Source organism: Silene latifolia, chromosome 11, assembly GCF_048544455.1.
Source record: "Silene latifolia isolate original U9 population chromosome 11, ASM4854445v1, whole genome shotgun sequence".
NCBI lineage: Eukaryota > Viridiplantae > Streptophyta > Magnoliopsida > Caryophyllales > Caryophyllaceae > Silene > Silene latifolia.
In genome coordinates this window covers 43,148,626-43,175,243 of record NC_133536.1, presented here as the reverse complement: position 1 = coordinate 43,175,243, position 26,618 = coordinate 43,148,626, and the positions used below count along the sequence as shown (strand labels likewise).

Below are 26,618 nucleotides of genomic sequence, written 5' to 3'. Positions count from 1 at the left end.
AGAGAGAAATGAATAATTAGGAATTAAATAAAGAATTGTGAGTTGGGTGGGGTTTGGTGATAGGAGAGAGGAATGAATAAAATAAGATTAAAAAGTTTCCAAAAAAGGAAAGGGGAAGAAAACCTGAATAATCCGTTTTAGGAAATAGGGAAGAAAATAGAGAATAGGAGGGAGTATTAAATTTAAAATCTATACAATTTTATTAAACTTTATAGTTTATTAGATATATAGAGATGTTAATTATTTAACATACAAAAATATAATACAAGTAGGTTATAAATAATTCAAGTTAGATTTCATAATATATAATATTGCATAATTCTTCCGATTTGATTTAATGCATATATGTAATATATTTATATAAATATATAATCCTCTTAAAATTGCATTCCTAAGTAGTAAAAGTAATTTCGTCAGTAAGGAAAAGAATTGCAGTAACATTGGATAGAGTTATATGATAATAATCACTCATTTGAATTGTAAAAGTAACAATATTATCAGCAAAATTAGTGAAAGTGGTAGAGACAACAACGGGAGTAGTGAAATAATCAATATTAATACGACAATAGTGAAAGTAACAATAATTACGGCGGGAGTAGTGAAATTATCAATATTAATGCGGCAGTAGTGACAGTAACAATAATTACAGCGGGAGTAGTGAAAGTAACAATGATTACGGGAAAGTAGTGAAATGTCATTACTATTTTTCATTAATAAGAGTAAAATATTAATGGCAGGAGTAATGAATTTGTCTCAAAATTTATTTTATCGTAATTTTAGGATATGTCATAGAAAAATATATTATTGATAAATTTATGAGTTATACAACTTTAAGTAATTTTATTTAGGGTTATTTTATGGGATTAATCCAACCTATGCCTCCCCTTCTCAAATTACCCCAACCTATGTTTTATCCCATATTAATCCCATCTTTGCACTCATTTTTCTCGTATTACTCCATTGGAAGGGCAACCTGCTAAACAGGTTACCCTCTAATCTTCGTCAATCTTTTTTCCCTTTTTCTATTCTTGTAATCAGTTCCTCACTTCCTCTTCATTATACCAAATCTCATTTCAATTAAACACCACCAAATCACAAATACACAAATCCCCTTTTCAAGTAACCTAAGACCAAATCTACCATCATCTTACGTATCAATTCCCAAATCTCCAAATATAACGAATTTATTGGATTGATCGATTCTCCAATCAATTCCCAAATCCCCTCTTCGATTAACCTAACACTACCAAATGAACCCATAATGTTAATATTTGAAGCACAAATTTTGACATAGGAGCACAAATTGAGTATGTGGGCAAACCCAGATACTGAAGAGCAAACCTAAAATATCTAGTGGTCGCAACTGCTAGAACGAAGTTAGAGGAGAAGCAAGGTTGAGATACGGTTGTCGGTTGTCGAGATGAACGAACGAGGTAGCTCCTGGCGTGGGATTCGTGTCGGAATCGGCGCCGACGCTGCTGCTAATTGTGCGAAGAGGAGCAAGGGAATCGTGAATTGGTGTGTGACGGTGGAGAAGCTGTGCGTATCTGGTGGCAGCGGAGGTGATGCTGGGTTGATAAATTTTTGGAGAGTATGATGAATTGATGATATGGCATTTGGGTTTCAAATTTGACAAAGTAAGCTAATATCAATCTAAAGTACGGATTTTCGTATTTTTGAAAGCTCAACATTAAGCCCTTAATTTTGAGTGTATTATGGGGTTTTCAAGAATTGTTCAAGAAAGTTAATGGAGGGAGAAGATGAATTAACCTCTAAAATAAAGAAAGAAACTGGTTGATTAATAACTCAACCGGTTATAGGAGGTAAAATTTAAGCCTGGTCTAATACAAGAAAAATGAGTGTAAAGATGAGATTAATATGAGATAAAATGTAGGTTGGGGTAATTTGGGAAGGGAAGATATAGGTTGGATTAATCTCATAAAATAACCCTTTTATTTAATGAAAAAAAAAATTATTAATGGTAAGTAAAGATAGCCCGAGCGAAGCCGGATACCAATACTAGTACGGAGTATATTAGAATTAGAGATGGGATCCACAATGCTATTAGGAGGTGCAACAATAGGGGACCTAAAACCAAATGCCCTGGGCTCCCACATTGTCCTTAACACAAATACAACACACCTTTGAAAAATGGCCTTAGCTCATGTCTTATGCATCCTTTAACCTTACACCCCCACATGACCTTCGTTGTCTCCTCTTCTCTTCATCTCACCTTCTTCACTTCCTCCTTAAATACTCTTCTCACCTTTCTCATTCTTTACATCACTCCACTTTCATTCAATCATCATACAAACTCTTCTTCTTCTTTTATCCTTTTATCCTAAATTAAAACACGTACACCCTTCATTTTTCGAAACATAATGGCTCAGAGAAAATCAAACAAGCTACCTCAAACCGCATTGCTTAAGCAAATCCTTAAGAGATGCTCTAGCTTAGGAAAGAAACATGGTTACGACGAAGATGGTCTCCCACTCGACGTCCCAAAAGGGCATTTCCCTGTTTATGTAGGTGAGAATATGAGTAGATACATTGTTCCTATCTCATTTTTATCTCACCCTGAGTTCCAATGCTTGCTTCAACGAGCCGAGGAGGAGTTTGGTTTCAATCATTATATGGGTCTTAGGATCCCTTGTGAAGAAGTCGTTTTTCGGTCTCTTACTTCCATGCTTAGGTAAAAAAAAACACAATGATGATAATGTTGAAGCTAAGACGATGATATTGAAGACGACAACGACAATGGAGTCGAGTTTTCTTGAAGAAAGATGGCCCTTAAGATGAAGCAAATGCATTGACATGCTTACTTCTCTTTTTTTAACATCTTTTCTTCATTGTTTGACTGTTGGAGAATGAAGCTGCTAGTGAATGATGAATCTCTAAATTCTTTGAAACCCATTTTAATATTTTATTTTTGGGGTTTTGGTTGTTGGTTGATAAGTAATTAAGTACTAATGATCTAATTATTGGCTCATGAATTATGTAAAAAGATTGATGTTTTTCCTCACAGAGGTGAGATCTTCGCCCTGTGAGAGACTAATCAAAGTTCTCTCAAAAATTCTATTGTCTTCATTCATTTCTTTGTTTATGTTTATGTTTATGTGATCTCAAAGTGTTGATATTTGACATGATCATTCCAGCAATTAAATTTAAGTCATATGAAATGCATCATCTTTTTTATTTTGTTCGGTTTTAATTGTATTAAATTCAGCTCAACTTTACTCGGTTAAATTTTATAGTAATTATTACGGAAACTTTACTCGGTTTTATGTTTATGTTTATGGATTATTATTATTATTATTATTATTGTTATTATTATAAACACGCAATTATTATTAAGCTCAATACAATTACAAGAAACTTTAACCGGAAATAACTCGAAACATAATGGGTAAGTCTTTTAATTTGTAAAACCATATGCAAAAAACCTTGATGTTTTTATTATGAAAATAGTGGTTGGCGGAAGTTATTATAGTGAGGTTATTTAGGTAAAATATCACTTAGTCTTATAATACCGCTCGTGTAAAACGATTTTATACAAAAATTATTGATCTAACATTCGTATGTATTGACCTAGATCTGTCACAATATGGCCCGACCCGGCCTGGTTTGTTAGGGTCAAAGACCTGTAAATCTTGACCCGCGACCGGAAATGACCTGTTATTTTAGGGTCGAACCCCAACCTGACTATTCGATCCAATGGGTCAATAATAAATCAAGAATATTATTAAAATATTAATATTTTTATATTATATTTGAATAATAAATATAACAATAATTATTTTAATATTTTTATTTAAAAAACAATTTTATATAATTTTTTAATCATTAAATAATAAAATAATTATTAAAATAATTTTTTTTTATAAATGTCTTATTATTATAAATGTATTATTATAAATACTATAAATAATGAATATAATCATATTATTAATATTAAATATGATTTAATTTCAAAAAGTATATCTTTCGGCTGAAAAATGATAAAATAAAAGTCGTTATAAATTTTTTCCTAACCCGTATTTTGACCCTAATCTGACCCAAGACCCGTATGACCCGACCAGTTTGACAGGTCTAATTGACCCCAACTAATTTTCTAAATAATGTTTCATTTTTACTAGTACTCAGTTATTCTGGAGTCTTAGCGTGTTTGTGGTTGCCTATTGAATAACATTCCAACTGAAAGGAAACTGAAAAATATGTCATTGCTCGTATTTTTACCATTATTACCATTCCGTAATATATTTTGTTTATATTAATGAATTAAGTTTTATTTGACTTTTACTCATTAAAAATAAATTATGAACGAAGTAAATAGAAAAAAGAAAAGATCAAATGAGATTGATCTATAAAAATGAAAGGACTATAGTTTATAATGAATAAAAATAAAATAAATAATGTCACTACGGAATAGTCCTCTTTGTCGATACATAGATGGACAAACCTTTAGCCTGTACGGTTTATAACTTCAACTTTTGGTGATCCAAGGACCAAAAAAGGTTGCAGCTTTAATGGTATAACTTGTAAAGGTAATCCTAGTGGGATTATACTTTGTATCATACAAATAGTAACGTGGTATAAAATGAGATTTTTAAAAAAAGAGGGTAAAAAATGGGGTAAAGAGGGAAGAAAATAGGTGGGATATATAATTGTGGATTTAATTGTAAGTTGATAGGTGAGGTATGTAGTGACATTTTATGTAAATATTAAGTGGTATAAGAATAATTTGGTAATAATGTTGTGGGCCAAATAAAAAATGTTATCATTGGTGTGGTACGGCCGTATTAGATAAATGTTACCATTTGTCTGGTACAGAGGGAGTAGTAATATTCCTACAAGTATTCATAGAGTCATACAGTATTAGATTTAACCGGAACTATTGGGTAAAATCGCTCAAATAGGATCCTACAATCTGTTGTATAGTAGCATTGTACCATAGGCCTATATATTACATATTAAAATATTTAAGCCCAATAAAAAAAATTCTACACAGACGATGAAAGAAAAGAGAATGCGTAGTATAAAAACACAGACGGTTCTTTTATACTCCCTCCTAAGTCCTATCCACTCTTTTCTTCCCTATTTCCTAAAACGGATTATTCAGGTTTTCTTCCCCTTTCCTTTTTGAGAAAGTTTTTATTAATATTATACTCTTATCTCTTTCCAGTCACCAAACCCCACTATATACTTTATTAATATTTAATTCTAATTATTCCTACCTCTCTCTCCAATAACCAAACCCCACCCATCACCTTTATTAATATTTAATCATAATTATTCATACCTCTCTCCAATTACCAAACCCCACTCATATATTTATCAATATTATACTCCCCACCCTTAATCCCCGTGCCCACTTCAAAGGGGAAAAAAACGATGGATAGGAGGGAGTATATAAAAGGGTTTTTTTCATCTATGTCCCTAAAGTTTTCACTTTTCCCAACTGTACTCCTGCGTATGACATAATACTAATTGTGCCCTTGAACTTTATTAGTTATTCCCACCGTCACTTTTGGTTGTTAAGTGCCAACATGTCATGCATGGGTGCCAACATGGAAGCTTACATGACATTATATTGACGGTTTTTCTTATTTATCGTCTCACTTACGTTTTATCGACTTTTAATTATTTGTAATGATCAAACTACCCTCATTATTTGCACTAACACAATCAGACAAGTACTTCCACTTTCTTCTTTTCAATTCCGCTTTGAATTTCTAGGAACAATTGGTTTGTTTGATAGTTGTTCATCTTTTTTTTATCTTTCTTCTCGATTCCTGAGTTCAAACTTTGTGTTATTCATGTTTGAACTAAAAAATTTCCGGGCTAATAAAGTCAATTTGTTGGTTACTTATCTTCTTAATTCAACAATTTTTGTGTTATTTGTCTAATTTGTTAGTTAGTTACCTTCTTAATTCAACAAATTATGGGTTATTTGAATTGGGGAGAAATTGGGGGAATTTGAACCCTAGAAATCTCGCGAGTGTGGGAGTGAATTTTTGACATTATATGACGGTGTGAGGTTATGTCAAAATGTTGTCTTATGTTCTTCCTTGTTGAGTCTTCCGCGAAACAGTATCACACGATGGTTCGATTTGGCACTGGCGATTTGTGGGCGGGCTGGGAAGAAGGCTAATCTGCGGTGATGGCCGGAAAATGGTGAATAAGGCGGGCCGACGGAGCGAGTATCTCAATTCAGTGAAAATAATAAGGGTAGTTTGGTCATTACAAATAATTAAAAGTCGATTAAACGTAACTGAGACGATAAATAAGAAAAATCGTCAATATAATGCCATATAAGCTTCCATGTTGGCACCCATGCGTGACATGTTGGCACTTAACGACCAAAAGTGATGGTTTTGGCCACTTTAGTCACGGATGGGAATAACTAATAAAGTTCAAGTGCACAATTAGTTGTTGGGAAAAACTCGTATTTCCCTCTTTGTGTAATTACGGGAAAAATAAATAAAGTGAGTAAATTAAATTGACAAAGACACAATAGAATTTTTGGTTACGCGGAAAAACCCAAATAGGTAAACAACCGCGGGACGAGTAGTCCAATTCTTCCACTATAATATTTGTAGTAGGATTACAAGTCGTCACCTTAATAAGGTGGATATCTCTCACTATTAATAGTGGTTTCTTCTCTCACAAAACTCTCACAATAATAATACTAATTATTATGGATTAATAATATATGTTTTGCGTTTTTGTGATTGATGAAATGAACTCTCTAATCTCACGTATATATAGGTGATCATGAGGAGAGAGTTACTACTTCCTTAAAAGCTTAAATGAATGTTTCACACATTCATTCGATGATGGCGTTTTGAGCATTGAAGAAAACAATGCATCTAACTCACACATTCAATAGATGAGTTTCATCTCATATGAAACATCTTAGATTTAATTGTTGTGTAAATTCCCTCAATTAAAGAGAGAATAACCCAACAAATCTCCCCCTTCTCGACTTAATTGGAGGGCATCACCACACCGGAACCATCACAACAATCATCGAACTTCTTTGTTGATATGGTTTTGGTCATCATGTCGGACCAATTGTCATCAGTGTGAACTTTATCAAGTTGAAGCTTCTTTTCTTCTAACACATCTCGAATCCAATGATATCGAACATCGATGTGTTTGGATCTTGAATGGTGGGCTGGATTTTTAGCTAAGTGAATAGCGCTTTGACTATCACAAAGTAGAACATATTTTTCTTGCTTTTGACCAAGTTCTAACAAGAAATCTTCTTCACCATAACATTTCCTTACAAGCTTCAATGGGCTGCAATATACTCGGCCTCGGTAGTTGACAACGCAACACATTTTTGCGGTTTAAAGCGCCAAGATACTGACTCCCCCGCAAAAGTAGTCAAATAACTCGATGTCGATTTTCGGAGTCGACATCGCCCGCCATGTCTCGCATCACAATAACCTTTTAGCAAAGGTTCACCTTTACCAAAACATAAGCATCTATTGCTCGTTCCCCGGAGATATCTAAATATCAATTTCACAGCGGACCAATGTTCCTTTCCGGGATTAGATAAATGGCGACTAACTACTCCGACTGCATAAGCAATGTCGGGTCTTGTACATATCATGGCATACATTAGATGTCATCAGCGGAAGAATAAAGGACATTTCGCATCTCGAGCCTTTCATTCTCACTAATGGACTTTGCTTCTTCCGAGTTTGATATGTCCAGGAAGTGGCATACTAACCGGCTTGGCATTGTTCATCTTGAATTTCTCAAGGACTTTCACAATATATCTCTCTTGGGATAGCCATAAGAGTTTCTTCTCTCGGTCACGAATAACTTTTATCCCAAGGATCTGTCTCGCCGGTCCCAAATCTTTCATAGCAAATGATTTGCTTAGAGCTTTCTTGAGCGATGCAATTTTCAGCTTATCTTGCCCAACAATTAACATATCATCAACATATAACAATAGTATGATGAAATCACCACTTGCGTACCTCTTCATGAAAACACAATGATCAGTCTGTGTTTTGTTAAAACCGTGCTCGGTCATGAAGGAATCAAATTTCTTATACCATTGTCGTGGTGCTTGCTTCAAACCATAAAGACTTTTGTTAAGACGACAGACGAGATTTTCTTTACCTGGCTCTTCGAATCCCTCGGGTTGCTCCATATAAATCTCCTCGTCAAGATCTCCATGTAAGAATTCAGTTTTCACATCGAGTTGCTCAATCTCCAAATCTAGACTAGCAGCTAGACCCATTACAACTCGGATGGATGACATCTTCACAACGGGGGAAAATATCTCATCAAAATCAATCCCCTTTTTCTGATTGCATCCCTTAACAACAATTTGAGCTTTGTATCGAGGTTTAGGATTGTTCTCTTCATTCTTGAGCTTGAACACCCATTTACATCTCAACGCTCGTTTTCCTTTAGGCAACTCCACTAGATCATAAGTGTAATTCTCATGCAAGGATTTCATTTCTTCTTGCATAGCTTTCTCCCATTCTTCTTTATGATCGCTGGTTAGTACTTCTCGATAATTCTGAGGCTCCCCTGCATCAGCGATAAGTTCATACTCTTCTTCACTATATCTAGTGGATGGACGTCGTTCTCTACTGCCACGACGTGGTTAAGGTTGAACACGAGTATTTATATCATCTCGCTTCAAATTGTTCAAAGATTTCGATCATGATTTTGTTCTCTTTCTTCTCTCCCTATATCATCGGGTACCATGGGGGATGGTGAAGAATTATCACGAACAATAATATGAGGCTGAGACTTCTCAGACTCCTTGAGGTCTTCTATTGTTTGATCCTCGAAAAATACAACATCTCGGCTTCTCACGACCTTTCTTTTGACTGGATCCCATAATCTATAGCCAAATTCATCTCTGGGTGAGCCAAGGTAAATACATTGCCTGGTTTTTGAATCAAGTTTGGCTCGCTCGTCCTTTGGAATGTGGACGAATGCGCGACAACCAAATACCTTCAGGTGATCATAATATATCTTCTTTCCCGACCATACTTCATCTGGAATGCCTCTATTTAAAGAGTTTGATGGCGAGAGATTGATAATATCCATAGCAGTCTTCACAGCTTCTCCCCAATATGAGTTTGGGAGTTTTGCTTGAGATAACATACATCGAACTCTTTCACAAATAGTCCGGTTCATTCTTTCAGCTATGCCATTTAGCTGAGGTGTCTTCGGAGGAGTCTTTTCTAGTCGGATGCCAAAAGACTTGCAATAATCTTCAAATGGACCACGGTATTCACCACCATTATCAGCACGGACGCACTTTAACTTCTTACCCGTCTGACGTTCAACCATGGCATGAAATTCCTTAAAGGATTGGAGTACCTGGTCTTTGGTTTTCAACAAATATAACCAAACTTTTCTCGAATGATCATCAATAAAGGTGACAAAATAAGATGCACCTCCTTGAGATTTTTCAGTCATAGAGCAAACGTCAGTATGAACCAAATCTAGGATATATTTTCTTCTAGATGGCGAACTGGATCTTTTAAATGAGACTCTATGCTGCTTTCCTGCTAAGCAGTGTGTGCAAGGATTAAGAGATTTACCTTTCACCTTTGGTAGTAGGTCTTTTTGTGAGAGAATTTGTAATCCTTTCTCACTCATATGCCCTAACCTTTTATGCCATAACTCCAAGGAAGAATTATCATGAGCAATATTTGCCTCCCCCTTGAATAAGCGCCCATGGGTGAAATATAAGGTACCTTCTTTCTTTCCTCGAGCGACAATCATATTACCATTGGTGAGCTTCCACTTTCCATTACCAAAGTAATTCATATACCCAGCATCATCAAGTTTACCAGCTGACATCAGATTAAGCCGCATATCGGGTACATGTCTCACATCCTTCAACATAAGCTTACAACCGGTACTAGTCACTAGTTGAATATCTCCTAAGCCAACAATTTTGCTTGTGACTTGATTTCCCATTTTCACCGTACCGAAATCACCTTTCTTGTAGGATGAAAATAACCATTCATGTGGGGTGATGTGAAATGATGCACCTGAATCGACAATCCATAGGCTTTCATCAGAAGCTAAATTGAGATAATTGTCTTCTCCGATTATAAATATATCGGTTTCTTCCTCAATGCGCGCAGCACTGGTGCTTGGTTCTTCTTTCTTCTTTGGGTCAATTTGATCGGGCTTGACCGTACCATTTTTCCGGTCTCTCTTGATTTCGACATTCGGGTTTTCTATGACCCGATTTACCACAAAGTAATAACAAGTGATGCTTGCTCTAGAACGAGATTTGGATCGTCCTCTTGACTTGTCACGCCCCTTGTTTCTAGAGTTATCACGATTTTCACTTTCGCCTCTGTTTTCAACAACATTAACATCCGAATCTGTTGAAATACCACGCTCCTTTCTCCTTGCTTCTTCATTTAGAAGATCGCATCGAAACGACATCCATGGTGAGATTTCCTTGAGGGATGAGTTGCGAGTGTAACAACTAAAGTGTCCCAACTCTCAGGAAGAGAGCTTAAAAGCAATAGTGCTTGTAGCTCATCATCAATCTTCATATCCACCTTGGTTAACTGGTTTACAAGACCCTTGAAATTGTTCAAGTGTTCAATCATGCCTTGACCATCTTTATAATCTAACTTCACCAATCGTCTTACTAGAAGAGCTTTATTTCTAGGAGTTTTCTTTTGAATCATTGATTCAAGTTTTGACCATAATTCATGGGCATTAGTGAAAGTAGCCACATGCTCAAATAAACTCCGGTCGATATATTTACGTATCATAGCGACCGCTTTCCGATTAAGGAGATCCCAATCCTTGTCTGATTTTCCTTCCGGCTTGTCTTCACTAATGATAGGCTCATACAAATCTTTACAATATAAATGATCTTCCATCATCGGTTTCCAATAGGAATAATTATCAGCCGTGAGTTTAAACATATCACCATCATAATGAGCGATGGTATTCTCCATAATATTACACAAGAAAATATAATGAGCCCACTAACGTGGCTCTGATACCACTGTTGGGAAAAACTCGTATTTCCCTCTTTGTGTAATTACGGGAAAAATAAATAAAGTGAGTAAATTAAATTGACAAAGACACAATAGAATTTTTGGTTACGCGGAAAAACCCAAATAGGTAAACAACCGCGGGACGAGTAGTCCAATTCTTCCACTATAATATTTGTAGTAGGATTACAAGTCGTCACCTTAATAAGGTGGATATCTCTCACTATTAATAGTGGTTTCTTCTCTCACAAAACTCTCACAATAATAATACTAATTATTATGGATTAATAATATATGTTTTGGGTTTTTGTGATTGATGAAATGAACTATCTAATCTCACGTATATATAGGTGATCATGAGGAGAGAGTTACTACTTCCTTAAAAGCTTAAATGAATGTTTCACACATTCATTCGATGATGGCGTTTTGAGCATTGAAGAAAACAATGCATCTAACTCACACATTCAATAGATGAGTTTCATCTCATATGAAACATCTTAGATTTAATTGTTGTGTAAATTCCCTCAATTAAAGAGAGAATAACCCAACATTAGTATTATGCCATACGTATAAAAACATTTATTAATTAATAATACCAAATGAATTTTGAACTGGGAGGAGAAAACAGTCTTGGTTTATAATTTGTGTAAGTTGAGATGAATTGTATTTCTGATAGAAGGAGATGGACTACATGTGACCTATTTATAATAAATGTAATCATTTTTTTTGATAAAAAGTTACCAGAATAATTTTAAAAATTGTAACATTTTGATGTTAAAATGGTCACATTTCAACATTTTGCCCTGTCTACAATGAAAATTTGCGCCCGTATTTTAGTTCTTGTGCCTCCTGTATGGATTTATACTTGAAATATTAAGTTTATATCCTCAACCAAGAGGTTGTTCAATCTATTCACTCGAACATATAACGATTTACAGTTCTCGACTTTGAACGTTTAAAATTAAATCTCGCTTCATTAGGGGGGGTTCGATCCAGACGTTGCAGAGTTTGAGGCTCTATAATATGAGTCTTATGAGAGAACTGAAGAGGGACGATGATAAGACGCAAAAAGGTAGTATCGCTATCCCTAGTATAACTCATCATGTGTTTGAACTGAATTGTGGCTTTCATCTTTGGGGGGCAATGATAATGAAATTTCAGTCTTATTAATTTCTTATTGTTATCTAATTTCAACTATTTGTTTTTATCTTGAATTCCTGTTGATTTCTGGCCTAAGACTGTAGGATGCATAATTGTATTTGTATGGTGCCATTCTTCCATTATGAATAGATTTTTCGTATATTTCGTGGACGGGATTGGCTTAGCATATTAATTTCTAAAGATGGTACCATTTACTTTGCAGGTACCACTTCTAGTTCATATCAGTGATCTGTGAGGAAGGAGACAACTCCAGTGATCAAGGGATTGTTACTGAAACTGATAAGTCATATCCATAAACAGGTGTATTAACAATATTTTACCCTTTGTGTTTTCTTTACACTACCTTCCTCAATACAATATGTTTCCGTTTCGTTGCGATTTCCACAACCAGGGGGTGAAGCATAAGCATTTTTAACCTGAACAGCTGATATAAAGCTGGTAAAGCCTGTAATGCTGATTCATCTAAAATGGCTTTTCCTGCACATTATTAACTTGTTCGAATTTCAGCGTCTCCGTGTTTCTAACAGGTTCAGGGTTTCAGCATTACCTCGTGACGTACTGACTACTAAATGATTTTATCAGCTAAGCCATCTGACATCTACGAAAATACAAGTTAAGAAGTGAAGCTGATAAAAGTGACTGCAAGACTGTTACTATGTAATATTGAACACAAATTCTCGTCTACAATGACAATGAGACGGATTGAATATTGAACAGTATGAACTTCACATTCATGACCAAATTTAGTTGGCTTTACTGGCATAAGACCTATGTTACTCTGACACTTTACTTTGATCATGTGTCACGTGTTCGACACGACATGACACTTCAACACTTCATTTTATACCAAAAAAATTGACAACGTTGCAAATGACAGCCTTATCTGACACCGTGCTGTGTCCGATACTTATAGTCGAGCCAAAGTAACGTAACTTAAGACTCTGGAAACGGGTCTAAAAACGACAAAGAATAAGTTGTCACGTACACTTCTGAACTGCGTTTGAAAACAATTAGTACCTAGACTTCTCCGATTAACCCATTTTAAAGTTAATGTATCTCAAATCAACATCATGTGATCCGACCCTATATTATTTTCGGTATACGGAATTTGTAAACGTCCCAAATACCGTATAAAAAGTATAGCTTTAAATTTTGGCATTTTAAGAGTAACATTAATCATTGTGGAGGACCAAGAAAGATTGCACAAATTGGTTGTGGCTTGTGATTAGCTGGCCCCTAGCTCTCTTCAATCTTTTACAGTAATTAAATTTTCCATTTTTCACGTTCAACCACAAATAAATTATAAAATAAATAAATATATAAATTATTTTGTCTTGATGACAAGGAACAATTGTGACAAAGACAGTTGTTACAAAAAATAAAAATAAAAATCCCAAGTGTTTAAACTCCCTACATAAGTATATGAATCTCCTACTGAAAGAGGATAATGTCTCATTTTCTCTTGTTATTCATTGTCAATTTTATTTAATGAATGTCATATTGTCCCCTTTTCTAAGCCTTTGATTAGTTGACATGTCTGGTGTTTAGATTTTTTTGATAAACAAATTCAATGTATTCTTTCTGAATGACCTGTTTTGGCACTTAGCACATTCATTGATTTTGTCAAGAATTAACTAATGTAAAACCAATATTCCGACTCGTAAATTGGAGTGCAAGATTCAACTTCAAACTTTTTAGAAATGATGCTTATCCGATAATTTGGATGTAAAACCATGTTCGTATTGGAAACTAATCACCTAACTTACGCGTAATCTTTTTTTTTTTTTTGCAGCTGTAAAGAAAGAGCTTACATTCTCAAGCCTCGTTTAGCAAGCCCATGAGCTACCCTATTTAGATCCCTAGGTACAAAACTAAAACATAAACAATGAAAAGCGGGTAAAAATAACTTAATGTCGTCCATAATTCCTTTCACTATGTGGGGCACCGTCTCACTCCCTGTAAGTTGACAGCTTCAGACAATCTGTTGCGATATCAAGATGAACATTATGCTCCTTTGCCCATTCCAAGACGTGATGAACCCCAAGCGCTTCAGCTTGGAGAGCCGTTTCCGCCCTACCTCTTACCCCTCCTTCAAAGATCTTTTCACCATTGTTATCATACACAACCCAACCAAAAGAAGCATCATAAGTCCTAAGCCATCCTGCATCCACTTTAACTCTTGTGGCATGACAATGGCCCGTGCCCCCAATCACGAATACGGATGACCTTCCCAAAGCCACGCATTACTTCCATCTTCCAATCCCCAGCTCTCCAAATGCGCACCACCCAACATACTCTTCTTAGCATTCGACACCTTTTATGCCATATCCATAGTATGTGTCCACATGTTAAGAAACCATTGTGGGCTAAAAGTCCCACCCTTAAAGGGTATATGATTCCTTAACAACCATATACACCACAACGTTAAAATAAATTGTAACACCCTATTTTCAGCCTCCTCAAGTGTCTCGATGTATTTTATCCAATTAATAACCCAATCACCCATACTGATATTACCATCTTGATTAGTATTAATGCCCAAAGCGGACCACGCCAAAATCCTTCTAGTCACAGAACAATCCTAAATAGGTGTTTCGGACTTTCCAAATTACCCTCATTCGAAACAGTTATAGTCTACCAAAATGCTCCTTCTGGCAAACCCACTCCCCACTGGTAAAGTATCAGTGATAAGCTTCCAAATAAATACCTTCCACATTTGAGGGCCCGATAGCTTCCATAACTTCACTCTACAAACAATCGCCTAGACTCATTTAATCTTGTTTTATCCTTATGCGACCCCTTTTCGGCAATAAACCGTCCAAAGATAACACCATATCTACTTTTGACCGTGTAAGTACCGTCACTTGTATGTCGCCAATAAACCTCGTCCCCTTCTTGTGAGACATAACATGGCATAGCCAATATTTTCCTCACATAATAATCCCAGAACAGAAATTTCACTAGATCCTCATTACATCCTCCATTGTCCAACCTCAGGTCCTTAATTTTCAGATGCATCAGAAACCCAAAATTATTCCCCAAAATATGTTCCTTAGGTTCCGGAGACTTGCCACAAACCCAAGGAGTATTTCAGACGCTCAATTCTGATGCAAGACCTGGTTTTCATCCAATATTTTCTTGAATAATATTTAACCCAAGCATAATGCTCCTCACTCGGATCCCCACAATAGATGCCCATGTTTTACAGCGACCGCGTCTTGTGAAAATACATGTTTCCCAAATAATTTTTTCCTAAAAACCGAGCAGAAAAAGGAGTCCTTCCTCGAGGTCAGCTTCCAAGCATGCTTGGCCAATAAAGCGATTCAGACACTCAATATTACGAATACCAAGTCCACCTTCACTCTTCGGTAAACTAAGGAAATTTATGGAACACCAATTGACACCAATCTGCAACCCGCCCACCAAAATTGCGACAAAAGAAAATTACTCTTTTTTGCCACACTTACCGGTATTTTAAACACCGATAGAAAGTAATTAGAAAGGTTTGATAAGACGGAGGAGATTAAGGTTAGCCTTCTAACCGGCGATAGAAAAACCCCATTCCATGAGGAAATGCGCTTTTTAACATTTTCCACAAGATCACGAAATACCTCCTTCTTTGAAGATTGGAAGTCCGTAGATAATCCCAGGTATTTCCCAATCCCTTTATTGTTTTTGATTTTGAAAGTTTGTAGGCATCTTTGAGTCTTTATCAACTTCGTGCCTGGACTAAATAAGATTCTTGACTTGCCTTCATTTAAGACTTGTCCAGACGCCAGACAGTAATCATCTATGATCTTATTAAGGTATATTCAATCGAATCAGCATTATCATGTAGAAAAAAAAACGAATCATCCGGCCTAATTTAAGCATGAAATTTAGTTATTATACACATTCAGGTCAATCGAGTTAGGTGCATACGGCCATGCAAGTCAATTCAGGTTTGGTTCATTTTGGATTTGCAAGCATTCAGGTCGAATTGAATTCGTTCGAGTCAGTTTAGATTATGATCAAAATCGGGACTTCTGTTTGGGTGCAAAACAGGAATGAGTTAGGTAATTTCAAGTCAGGTCATAATAGTCGAGTTAGTTTGATCTATTAAGGGAAAGGAGATAAGTTTGATGGTTGGTGAGAGCCCAACTGATTCAGACTTCAGGTGCTAGGGTGGAGGACTAGAGGGTTTTGAAGGTTTAGGGCGGTGTGGCTGGGTGGTCAAGATGGTTGACTAGAGTGGAGATGGGAGGAGACGAGTCATAAGGATGGACAAAAAGAAGGGGTAATTTAAAATAACTGACCCATTGTCTCTTAGAAAACACCATCCAAAAGAATATATAAAACATTGTTGAAAGATGCGAGTAATCGTAGAGAAAAAGCATTCACATATAGATTTACTAATCTGGAATTTATTCCATTTAGAGAGGTAACCGACCAAAGAGCTGAGATTTCCTTTGTAAGACAAAATTGAAATTTTGTTTAATAAAGACATCCAACATTTCCATCAGCATCTGGTTATTTTGCTATTTTACCTCTTTTTTTTTTAGGGTTATTTCATAACAATAATCCATCCTATTGGTGGTATGCAATAATCACTCCATCCTATCAATAATCTCAATTAAATCCAACCTAAGCACCATACCTTCTAATAACGAACGGTGATATTTTTTATGTTTATATGTATCAAATAAATCAAGTACTTGATTCATCACTTGAAAATATTACACATAAACATCACATATATCATCTAGGTTGTCCAAAAACTATCAAATAATCCAATAAAAACTTAAAAAAATACAAGTTGGATCGTTATTAGAATGCATGGTGCTTAGGTTGGATTTAATTGGGATTATTGATAGGATGGAGTGATTATTGCAGACCACCAATAGGATGGATTATTGTTATGAAATCACCCTTTTTTTATTAGGTAAGAAAACTAGGTTGATCCTCTTGGATAGGACCAACCTATCTTATCCTTTCGAATGAGGGAGGTAAGTTGAAGCCACTGGCTATCAAACCATCTCGAAAGAGTTGGACATGAATGTACAATAGAAGCCATGAAGTCAGCAACCTTGTTGGCTTCACGAAAACAATGTTTAATTATCACATCGAAAAAATGAAGGTTTAATTTCACATCCTTTATAATACTAGAAATTTCCCAAGGAATTTGACAAGTACCTCGAATCGAGTTAATAACACATAAATTATCACCCTCCACAATTAATTTTGAGATTCCTAAGTATTTAGCTGCTAAAAAACCTTCTTTTAAAGCGAGAGCTTCCGCAACAAGGATACTGTTGGATCCGCATTTTTTTTCTCCCAACAAAATGACTTTACCATTGTGATCTCTTATAGAATATCCTAAAGCAGCTTTATTACCTTCTATTCTCGATCCGTCAAAATTTAGCTTTAGGAAACCGTTTCTAGGTTTTTCCCACCAAATTTCTTCCTTACTAGAGTTGTTTCTAGTTGGCTCTTCTATCTCGGGATTGTTGAGATCCTTAAATCTAGTCACATTCTAGGCCTTAGTGCTATTATTACATAAAGTAATAAGTTTGCTGATACTTAAATTAACATTATTAAAGATAATATCATTTCTATGAAACCATGCATTCCACCAAATAAAAATAATCTTAATGAAATCATCTTTTGGAATTAAATCTTTGAGATAATTAAGTTTCGTTAGAAAACTTTGACTTGTAATATTATCATATTTTGACAAAAACTCGTTGAACCTAATAATGTTCAGGTCTTGGATGACAGACCCAATCAAAGGACATTCATAAAAGAAATGATCTTTGTTTTCAATAGGATTGTTGCACAGAACACAATGAGGTGGGACATAAATATGACTCTTAAGAAGTCTACTTTTCGTTGGAAGGCCGTCAACACAGGCTTTCCAAAGAAAAAATTTCAATTTTGGAGGAATATTCAATTTCCAAATCCATTAAAATTCACATTTGTCAAGAGCTTGATCGAACAAACCTTGCGCTAACCAGGTTGTTGTCTTGGTAGAGAAATTTTCATCTACGGACAGCCCCCAAATGAGGGTATCTGGAATATCATTATGTGACAGTGGAATGTTAGTAATCTGATTAACAATATCATTATTCACTAAAATGGATAATTTACAAACATCACATTGTTTGTTTAAGGTTATGAAATCTTTAACCAAAAGATTAGGATCACGGTTACTATCATCATCAACCATACTGCTTGTAAGTGGGTGTGAAAAAAGTCAATTATCAGACCAAAACTTAATGTTGCTACCATTACCTACCTGCCATCTTAGTCCTTTTCTAAAGAGATCTCGAAGACTCATAAGCTTACGCCATTTCCAAGAGGATACTGAGTTTTGGCTTATGGTCAAAAAGTGAACAATTTCTCAGGTATTTTTTAGTTATCACTTTGACCCATATATTTTCCTTATCCATAAGAATTTTCCATAAGAATTTCATTTGGAGAGCTTTGTTAGCTGCTTCAGACGTTTTTATTCCTATTCCACCCAAAGATTTCTGTAAACAAACTTTTTGGCAACCAATCAAATTAGGGGATCGTTGAGAAGGATTCTTGTTCTAGAGAAAATCTCTATTAATCTTATCCAATCTTTTATAGATTGACGAGGAAAGAAGGAAGCTTTGCATTTAAAATGTTCCTTTTGAGGCTAAATTTGCATTGATTAGAACTAGTCTACCTGCTTGTGATAAAGAATTCGCTTTCCATTTTGATAATTGATTATGAGAAGAATGAATAATACTGTCGAAAGTATTTTTAGTAACTCTACTATCAATGATAGGACATCCTAAGTACTTGCCTAGGTGAGTTTCCTCGTTCATACGGAGAATACCTCTAAAGGATTCTCGAAGAGGCCGGTCAATATTTCTAGTGCATTGAAAGGTGGATTTGTCAAAATTGATAAATTGTCCTGATATCGTGCAGAATTTATCTAAAATAGACTTAATGGTTCTACAACTCTGATTAGAGGCTTTAGCGAAAATGATAGTATCATCCGCAAATGTGAGAAAAGGGATTTTCTCCACCCCAGATCCAATTCTAATATCAATATCACTAGAACTAAGATCACTATTTTTTTGTAGAGATCTTGCTAGAATCTCGGCGCACATAATGAATATATACGGCGAGAGTGGGTCTCCCTGACTAATGCCTCGAGTGGGTGTAAAAATGTCACCTGGTGTTCCATTTACTAACATCGAGAACGAGACAGTTTTTATACATTCCATGATCCATGAAATCCAAATATCATTGAAATCCATTTGTCTAAAAGTTTCCTCAATAAAGTTTCATTCTAGTCGGTCATATGTTTTCTCCATATCAAGTTTAATAGCAATCCAGCCACCTTTACCTTTTTTACGCTTAAAAGAGTTGAAAATTTCGTGGGCAAGAAGGATATTATATTGAATAAAACGATTAGGTGTAAAAGCACCTTGAAAAGGGTGGATAATCTTATGCAACACTCCGAAGACGAGTGGCCATAATTTTCGAAATAATTTTATAGATTGTTGAGCAAAGACTAATAGGGCGGAAATGGTTTGCTGTTTGGGGATTATCAATTTTAGGAATTAATGCTATGAAAGAATGATTTATTTCTTTTAATAATTTACCCGAATGAAAAAAAGCTAGAATTGCTTTAGTTACAGAATTTCCTACAATATCCCAATATTTTTGAAAGAACTCTATAGGGAAATCATCAGGACCTGTACATTTATTTGCGGCTAAATTAAATACAGTTTGTTTAACCTCTTCCATACTAACATTACTTGTAAGAAATTTGTTATCTTCGTCTGTAATTAATCCACTAATCGACTTAAAGTCCTCATTTTTGTCGAAAAGACAAAGTTGATTTTTTGTGAACCTAATTTTAAATTCGTCAGATATTTCTTGTTTAATGAGCTCTCGGTCAGTAATACAAGCACCGTTCCTATTTATGAATTGCTTAATTCCATTCCTACTACGTCTAATAGTGGCGTGGTTTTGGAAATACTTGGTATTATTATCTCTAAACTTAGCTTTATCTATACGAGTTTTCTGTTGCGAATAAATGCGTTTATAGTCATGTAGGACATCTCGTTTTTTCAGTCATTTCAACTGCGCAACTTCTAAAACCGTAACATGGGATGAACCAAGTTGGTTTTGAATATTCTCTAACTTTTTTTCAGCAATTGAAAGTTGTCTAAAAATATTTCCAAAGGTAGATTGATTCCATTTCTTAGCCTATTGCTTTAGTAACTTGCATTTTTGAGAGATACAGAACATATAAGATCCACGAAATTGGTACTGCCAACTACTTTTAACCATCTTAGTGAAGTCATTTTGAAGGGTCCACATGAGTTCAAACCGAAATGGAGGCGATTTTTTATGAGCCTGCTCATGAAATTTCACAGAGATAGGACAATGGTCGGAGCTAGTGAAAGCATGGTGCACAAATTGTAAGTTTGGATAACTACTAATCCAATTTGGAGAGGCTAAGTGTCACGGTCCGGTACTTTTGCCGGATCGTGGCGCGCACCCTTGCCCGTCTCAAGGCAAGATGCAAGCGACAAGGATCTTTGAACTAGTGATGGATCGCTCACTAGCACGTTACTCGGGTCTCGGCAACACTCGACAGGATGCAACGAGAGCGTTAGGCTCTAGTGTTTGTCAGGCTCTAGGCACTCGTAATCGGTCTCGGGGGTGTGAGTCGGGATCCTAGTGTCGATCCCACAAACACGGCTTGTTAGTAAAGTGAAGGCTAAGAGTCGTTCACAACAAAGCAACAACAAGCAATACGAAGGCACAAGGTAGGAAGTATATTTTCATTCACTAGTACTCCCTAAAGAGGGAAATATGATAGTTACATCCTGGTAGCAGGAAACATTGAAATTACAAGTTTAGTGTAGAATAGCGATATATCTATTTATGGAAAGAAAAGCTATTCTAAACTATGCTAGACTAAGAAATTATTTACTACAAATGTACAAGGGAAATGAAATTACATAAGCGTAAATAAATCTAAGGGTTCAAGTGTGCGGATCGTCACACTCTCCCCCACCTAATCTGTTGCCGCCCTCGGCAACACAAAATTCTTGAATGGTGCTTCAGTGAGACATCCTCGGTGAGCTCTGACTGTCCATGCAGTGTTGGGGATGGTCTTGTACAACTCGGCTTGAATCTGCGCTTCGTCCCAAACAATGAGTGGCATCTTCGTCCCTTCAAGGATAGGCTGGAGGTCCTTGACATAGAAGCTGCCGAACATCATGTTCTCCAAGTCTACCACGTGCTCCTTGTCTCTCGGGAAAGTCCACTTTGCCGCTGCTTGAAAAGACCTCTCTCGGGATTTCTTCAAGTACTGGCCCCAACGGACCTTCATCTTGTCTCTCGTCACTTCAAAGACTCGCATTCAAGGGAATGTGAGATCTCCGGGACCGAATCGGCATTTCGGCGCGGCCCCCTGATGGTACGAGGCCTTATCTCTTGGGTCGACTGACCCGCAAACTAGGACGTCGATTCAGCACATCGACGCGGCCCCCTGATGGTACGAGGCCCACTTCTTTGGGCATCTCGGCCCTCATTGTCTACTCCTCGGTGAGGGGGTAGACTCTCTTTCGTCCCCCAGGCCACTTAGCATCGTAGTTAGCCTGGGTCTTGTTCGCCCTCGGCTCCACCGAACCTTTAGGCATTCTCCAAGGTCGCATCTCTTGTTTCGGCGTCGGTATCACCCTCATAGCCGAAATTCGATCTCGCCCCTTGCCTTAAATCGTCTCACCGTCTTCACTACGATAGACCCCATTAGTAGCATCGATCCGTCACTCGGTTTCAATACCACCAATGCTTTCTGAAAGAACTGCATCCCGAGTACTAACTTGAAGTCATCCAGCGGAACAGTGGTGAAGTCGAGCTCCCCTGCCCACTCACCCACTTGGACCGCGACCTTCTTAGCCACTCCTTGGACGCGTCTCACTTTCCCATTGACCGGCTTTAGGCAGCTGTTAGCATCCTGCAGAACTAGCCCTAACCGATCAGCTTCCCCTTTCGTAACAAAGTTGTGGGAGGCGCCCGAGTCGATCAAGGCTCGTGCCTACTTCCCATTCACCATCAAGTCCACGTACATGAGCCCGTTGGATTTCTTGGCGGAGGAATCTTCGTACTTCCCCATCGCGCTGATCCTTTGAAGTGAGCCCATCCGTGGTTGGTCTTCCCCATCACTCGAGTCTTCGTTACACTCTTGGTGATAGTCGGCCAACGCCCCATCAAGACGTTCTTGAGCCCCTTTCGGCATCTTCTTGAACATGGCATTGAAATCCGCTTTGTTCGGACAATCGACCATCTTGTGAGGACCCTTGCACACAAAACACGCGAACGGTCTCTTCGTTGTGGAAGCAGTAGAGTTTCCCGCCTTCGAAGACGAGCTTGAGGGCGAGTTTGTAGTGCTCGCCGATTGGGCTTGACTTCCTTGTGAGCGGAACCGACTGTTCCCAACTGAAATGGCGCTGTTTTGTGGCCTTTGTCCATTGTACCCACTTTGTGACACACCAGTATTCCCCGTTGGTGTCACAACTCTTGGTGCCTCTCGTTCCCCATGAAAGTCGAGCAGGCGCTCCGCGGCCGATATGGCCGAAGACAGAGTTTTGGGATTCTGCCTCATGACCTCCTATTGTGCCCACCTCTTCAACCCGTCAATGAATTCGAATGTCCTATCCGTCTCGGACATTTCGGTAATCTCGAGCATGCATGCAGAGAATTCCCTCACATATTCTCGGATTGATTTGGTGTGCTTGATTTCCTTCAACTTCTTCCGAGCAACAAACTCCGTGTTCTCGGGGTAGAAGTGATCCTTCAAGATCCTCTTGAAGTCGTCCCACGATGTCACCGTAATCGTGCCCGCATCGATTTCCTTGTACCTAGCCCTCCACCACATCTTGGCATCGTCGACTAGATACATGCTTGCCGTGACAACTTCCGCGTCTTCGTCGAGCCCACTTACTCGGAAGTATTGCTCCATATCGAAGATAAAGTTATCGACCGCTTTCGAATCCCTCGCCCCATCGTAGGCACGAGGTGGAGGTGCCTTCACCTTATGGCTCCCCACAGATTTCCCGTCATTGGCCACCGCTTTCACGAGCGTGGCACAAGTGTTCTCTAACATCTCGACCTTTCGGTGCAGATGATTGATCTCTTCCACCCGATCATCAGGGATCGCAGCACTGATCGCTTGGATGCGGGTGTTCATCCCGTCCACCTTCGTCTCGAGTTCATAAACCGTATTTTGCAACTCCTCGAGGCTCGCAGCCATCCGCATAACGATGCTCTCGAGTTTAGGAAGCTTGACGTTGATTGTATCCTCTAAGGCATCCACTCGGTCCTCGATTGTTTCGCCCATTTTCTCGATCTCGATGAACAAATGCGGCGTGCAGAAACCCGTCCGAAGATCGGGCTCTGATACCAAATGTCACGGTCCCAGTATTTTTTGGGATCGTGGCGCGCACCTGCCCGTCTCTCAAGGCAAGATGCAAGCGACAAGGATCTTTGAACTAGTGATGGATCGCTCACTAGCACGTTACTCGGGTCTCGGCAACACTCTACAGGATGCAACGAGAGCGTTAGGCTCTAGTGTTTGTCAGGCACTAGGCACTCGTAATCGGTCTCGGGGGTGTGAGTCGGGATCCTAGTGTCGATCCGACAAACACGGCTTGTTAGTAAAGTGAAGGCTAAGAGTCGTTCACAACAAAGCAACAACAAGCAATACGAAGGCACAAGGTAGGAAGTAGATTTTCATTCACTAGTACTCCCTAAAGAGGGAAATATGATAGTTACATCCTGGTAGCAGGAAACATTGAAATTACAAGTTTAGTGTAGAATAGCGATATACCTATTTATGAAAAGAAAAGCTATTCTAAACTATGCTAGACTAAGAAATTATTTACTACAAATGTACAAGGGAAATGAAATTACATAAGCATAAATAAATCTAAGGGTTCAAGTGTGCGGATCGTCACACTAAGGCTCTATCTAGAATTTCAAAAACATTATTAGAGCCATTTTTCTTTTTTCTCCAAGTAAAAAAATTACCAGAAAAGGGGAGGTCTACACAATTTGTATTATTTAGGAACTTGTTTAGTCTCACACAACGCACATTGGTAACTTTTACACCACCTTCTTTTTCACTAGGACTTTTAATCTCGTTGAGATCTCCTAGTAATAAAAAAGGCAACTCAAGATTTAGGACAAAATTTTCCAACTCATTCCAAAAATCCGCCTTTTCAGACGGTTGAGTTGGAGCATAAACGAAGATAAGGCAAAAACCTCTTTGGAGGGGTTGTACTAGTTCTCAAAACAAGAAGGATAGACAATTGAGTTGTTATGCTTTGTTATATCGTATTCCAATGTCGAAAAATACTCTCTTCAAAAAAAGTGGCAAGAGTAAACAAAAACAGCTATCAGACAATCAGTATCCGGGTATATGAAACCCTTCTGGCTTAAATGAAAAAATCAGACAAACCCAACTTCAATGCATTATTCATCAGGCTTCATCTCTCTTAGTGGTGCGCCTTGGCTTCAGCTTTCTGCGCAGACTTTGCTTTCATCTGAGAAACCAACAAATCTTCAGTTTTAGCTGTTTGCATTGTGTGCTATACATGAATACAAAATTTTACAGCGAGACTACTTTTTCTTAAATAAGAAGTACCCCAAGTCCTTATTTGACAAAACCCCCAGCAGTAGAAGAACTCGGGGGTTTGGGTTTCCTTGTTGGAGAGCCCAATAAAGAAAAGATCTGACAGTCCATGTAGAACAGCGTCCTCATCTTCTATGATAAGATCAATAAAGCGTGCCTAATAATGATTGTATAGACCAGAAATAATATAGAACACTTACCAGTTACCATCCAATTAGATCTCACTGGTATAATTCACCACACACGAGACATGGCACACCGTAGAGCACTCATACCCGAATCAAAAGTTAACAGTTCCAATTGATGCCACCACAAATCAAAGAACCAAAACACAAAAGAGAGATTCTCCTTGAATAGAATTATTTCCGTGTTCTTGAATAAAGTACTAAACTATAGTCCATTCACTATATTTGCTAGTTATATTTTCAGAGTGTATCCTAATTTTAGCCTACTTATTGTCAAGAAACCATCTCAACCAAAACCAAGCTTAAGCTGATGGTTGGAGTCCCATGATCGGTTTTATACTCTAAAACGCCCCCTCACATGAATGCCTTTTGGGCTTGAAGTGTGGATGCAACTGCAGACCTCCCCAGGTATACCTGGCGCTAATATTTCACTTTAGAATATAAGGGGTGAGATTCGAACCCATGACCGATACCATGTCAAGAAATCATCCCAACCAAAAGCTTAAGCTTAAGCTGATGGTTGGAGTCCCATGATCGGTTTTATATTCTAACAAATTCAACATGTGGTCGTAAGTCATAACTTGGTTATATTGCATCTCTTCAACATGTTCAGTAAGAAGCATAACCTTGTTGTTCTGAGCAAAGAACCTACGAATAGTTCACACTACTCTACTGTCCCTCTCATTAATTGGGATTGCACCATTTTTGAAAATTCTTCCCACATATGAAACGTGGTGCAAATCCAGAGAATGAGAGCAAACAATCCACAATCCAGAACTAAACGGTATACAAAGGTTACAATCGAAATTCCCACCTTCTAGCAAGTACTTTAGCTGAGAAAGTTGACAAACGTGCAACCTATCAACATTTCAAAATCCCCAAAATTAATACTTCACCAAATAATTCAATCAAAAAGGCCCCAAACCAAAAAAAAGAAGAAAAAAGTGAAATAACCATGGGCGAGCGTGCTGGTGCCGCTGTAGAATTGCGGAAGTAGTGCGACTGTCATTTTTTGAATCTGATTAATACGATTGATTTGAGAGAAAGGGATTTAGATGATGAACTTGGTGGGTGATGGGTTCAACTTAAACTTCTATTGTTTGTTGTTCAAAGAAATCTAAGGCAGAATTTGGTTAGTTGCTTGGAGAAGAGTCAACCATATTCACGCGGCAGTCACTTTGTACAAAATACCCAAATTTTTTATTCAAAAAATCGAAAAAATCTAAAGATGTCATAACTCGTGTTTACGAGTTCATAAGTGACGAATTGTTTTCCCAAATTGCTCCTCATCTTTCCGTGAACTACAATTTGAAAAAAAAAATCGCATTTGGATCCAGTTGCTAGGAGTTATCGTGCGTTTAAGTTTTTTCGACCGAACAAACTTTGAGTGATCAGATCTCTTCGTCATTAGTTCCAAACTCGTCAAACTTTTTTTTTTCAAATCATAATCCTTGGAAAGATAATCAATTTGATAAAAACAATATTCACTTTCTAAGTTCGTAAAGACGAGTTAGGGCCTCTTTAAGTTTTCCGGATAAAAAATTTGAATATTTAATGTAAAGTGGCAAACCTCAGACGTACCACATGAATTATCCGATA

At 37.4% G+C, this 26,618-nt stretch overlaps 1 protein-coding gene and 1 long non-coding RNA gene across 3 annotated transcripts; one reads left to right on the top strand and one right to left on the bottom strand.

The window, feature by feature from the left end:
• Nucleotides 1–2,138: 2,138 nt before the first annotated feature.
• LOC141611569 (protein SMALL AUXIN UP-REGULATED RNA 12-like) lies at nt 2,139–3,073 on the top strand. The gene has a single exon (XM_074430146.1). The coding sequence runs from the start codon at nt 2,382–2,384 to the stop codon at nt 2,694–2,696; it is 315 nt and encodes a 104-aa protein (XP_074286247.1). The 5' UTR covers nt 2,139–2,381; the 3' UTR covers nt 2,697–3,073.
• Nucleotides 3,074–16,557: 13,484 nt separating this feature from the next.
• LOC141611567 (uncharacterized) lies at nt 16,558–26,202 on the bottom strand. 2 transcript variants are annotated; one of them, XR_012528648.1, is made up of 4 exons: nt 25,974–26,202; nt 25,035–25,877; nt 24,465–24,745; nt 16,558–16,696 (listed from the first exon to the last, which is right to left on the bottom strand). It is a non-coding gene; the product is annotated as an uncharacterized LOC141611567 (long non-coding RNA). The 2 variants fall into 2 exon arrangements; XR_012528649.1 differs by having other exon boundaries at nt 25,834–25,877; nt 25,974–26,194.
• Between the last annotated feature and the right edge of the window lie 416 nt (nt 26,203–26,618).

Excerpts from the sequence above, each read along its gene's own strand:
- LOC141611569 (XM_074430146.1), top strand. The coding sequence starts at position 2,382 with ATGGCTCAGAGAAAATCAAACAAGCTACCTCAAACCGCATTGCTTAAG.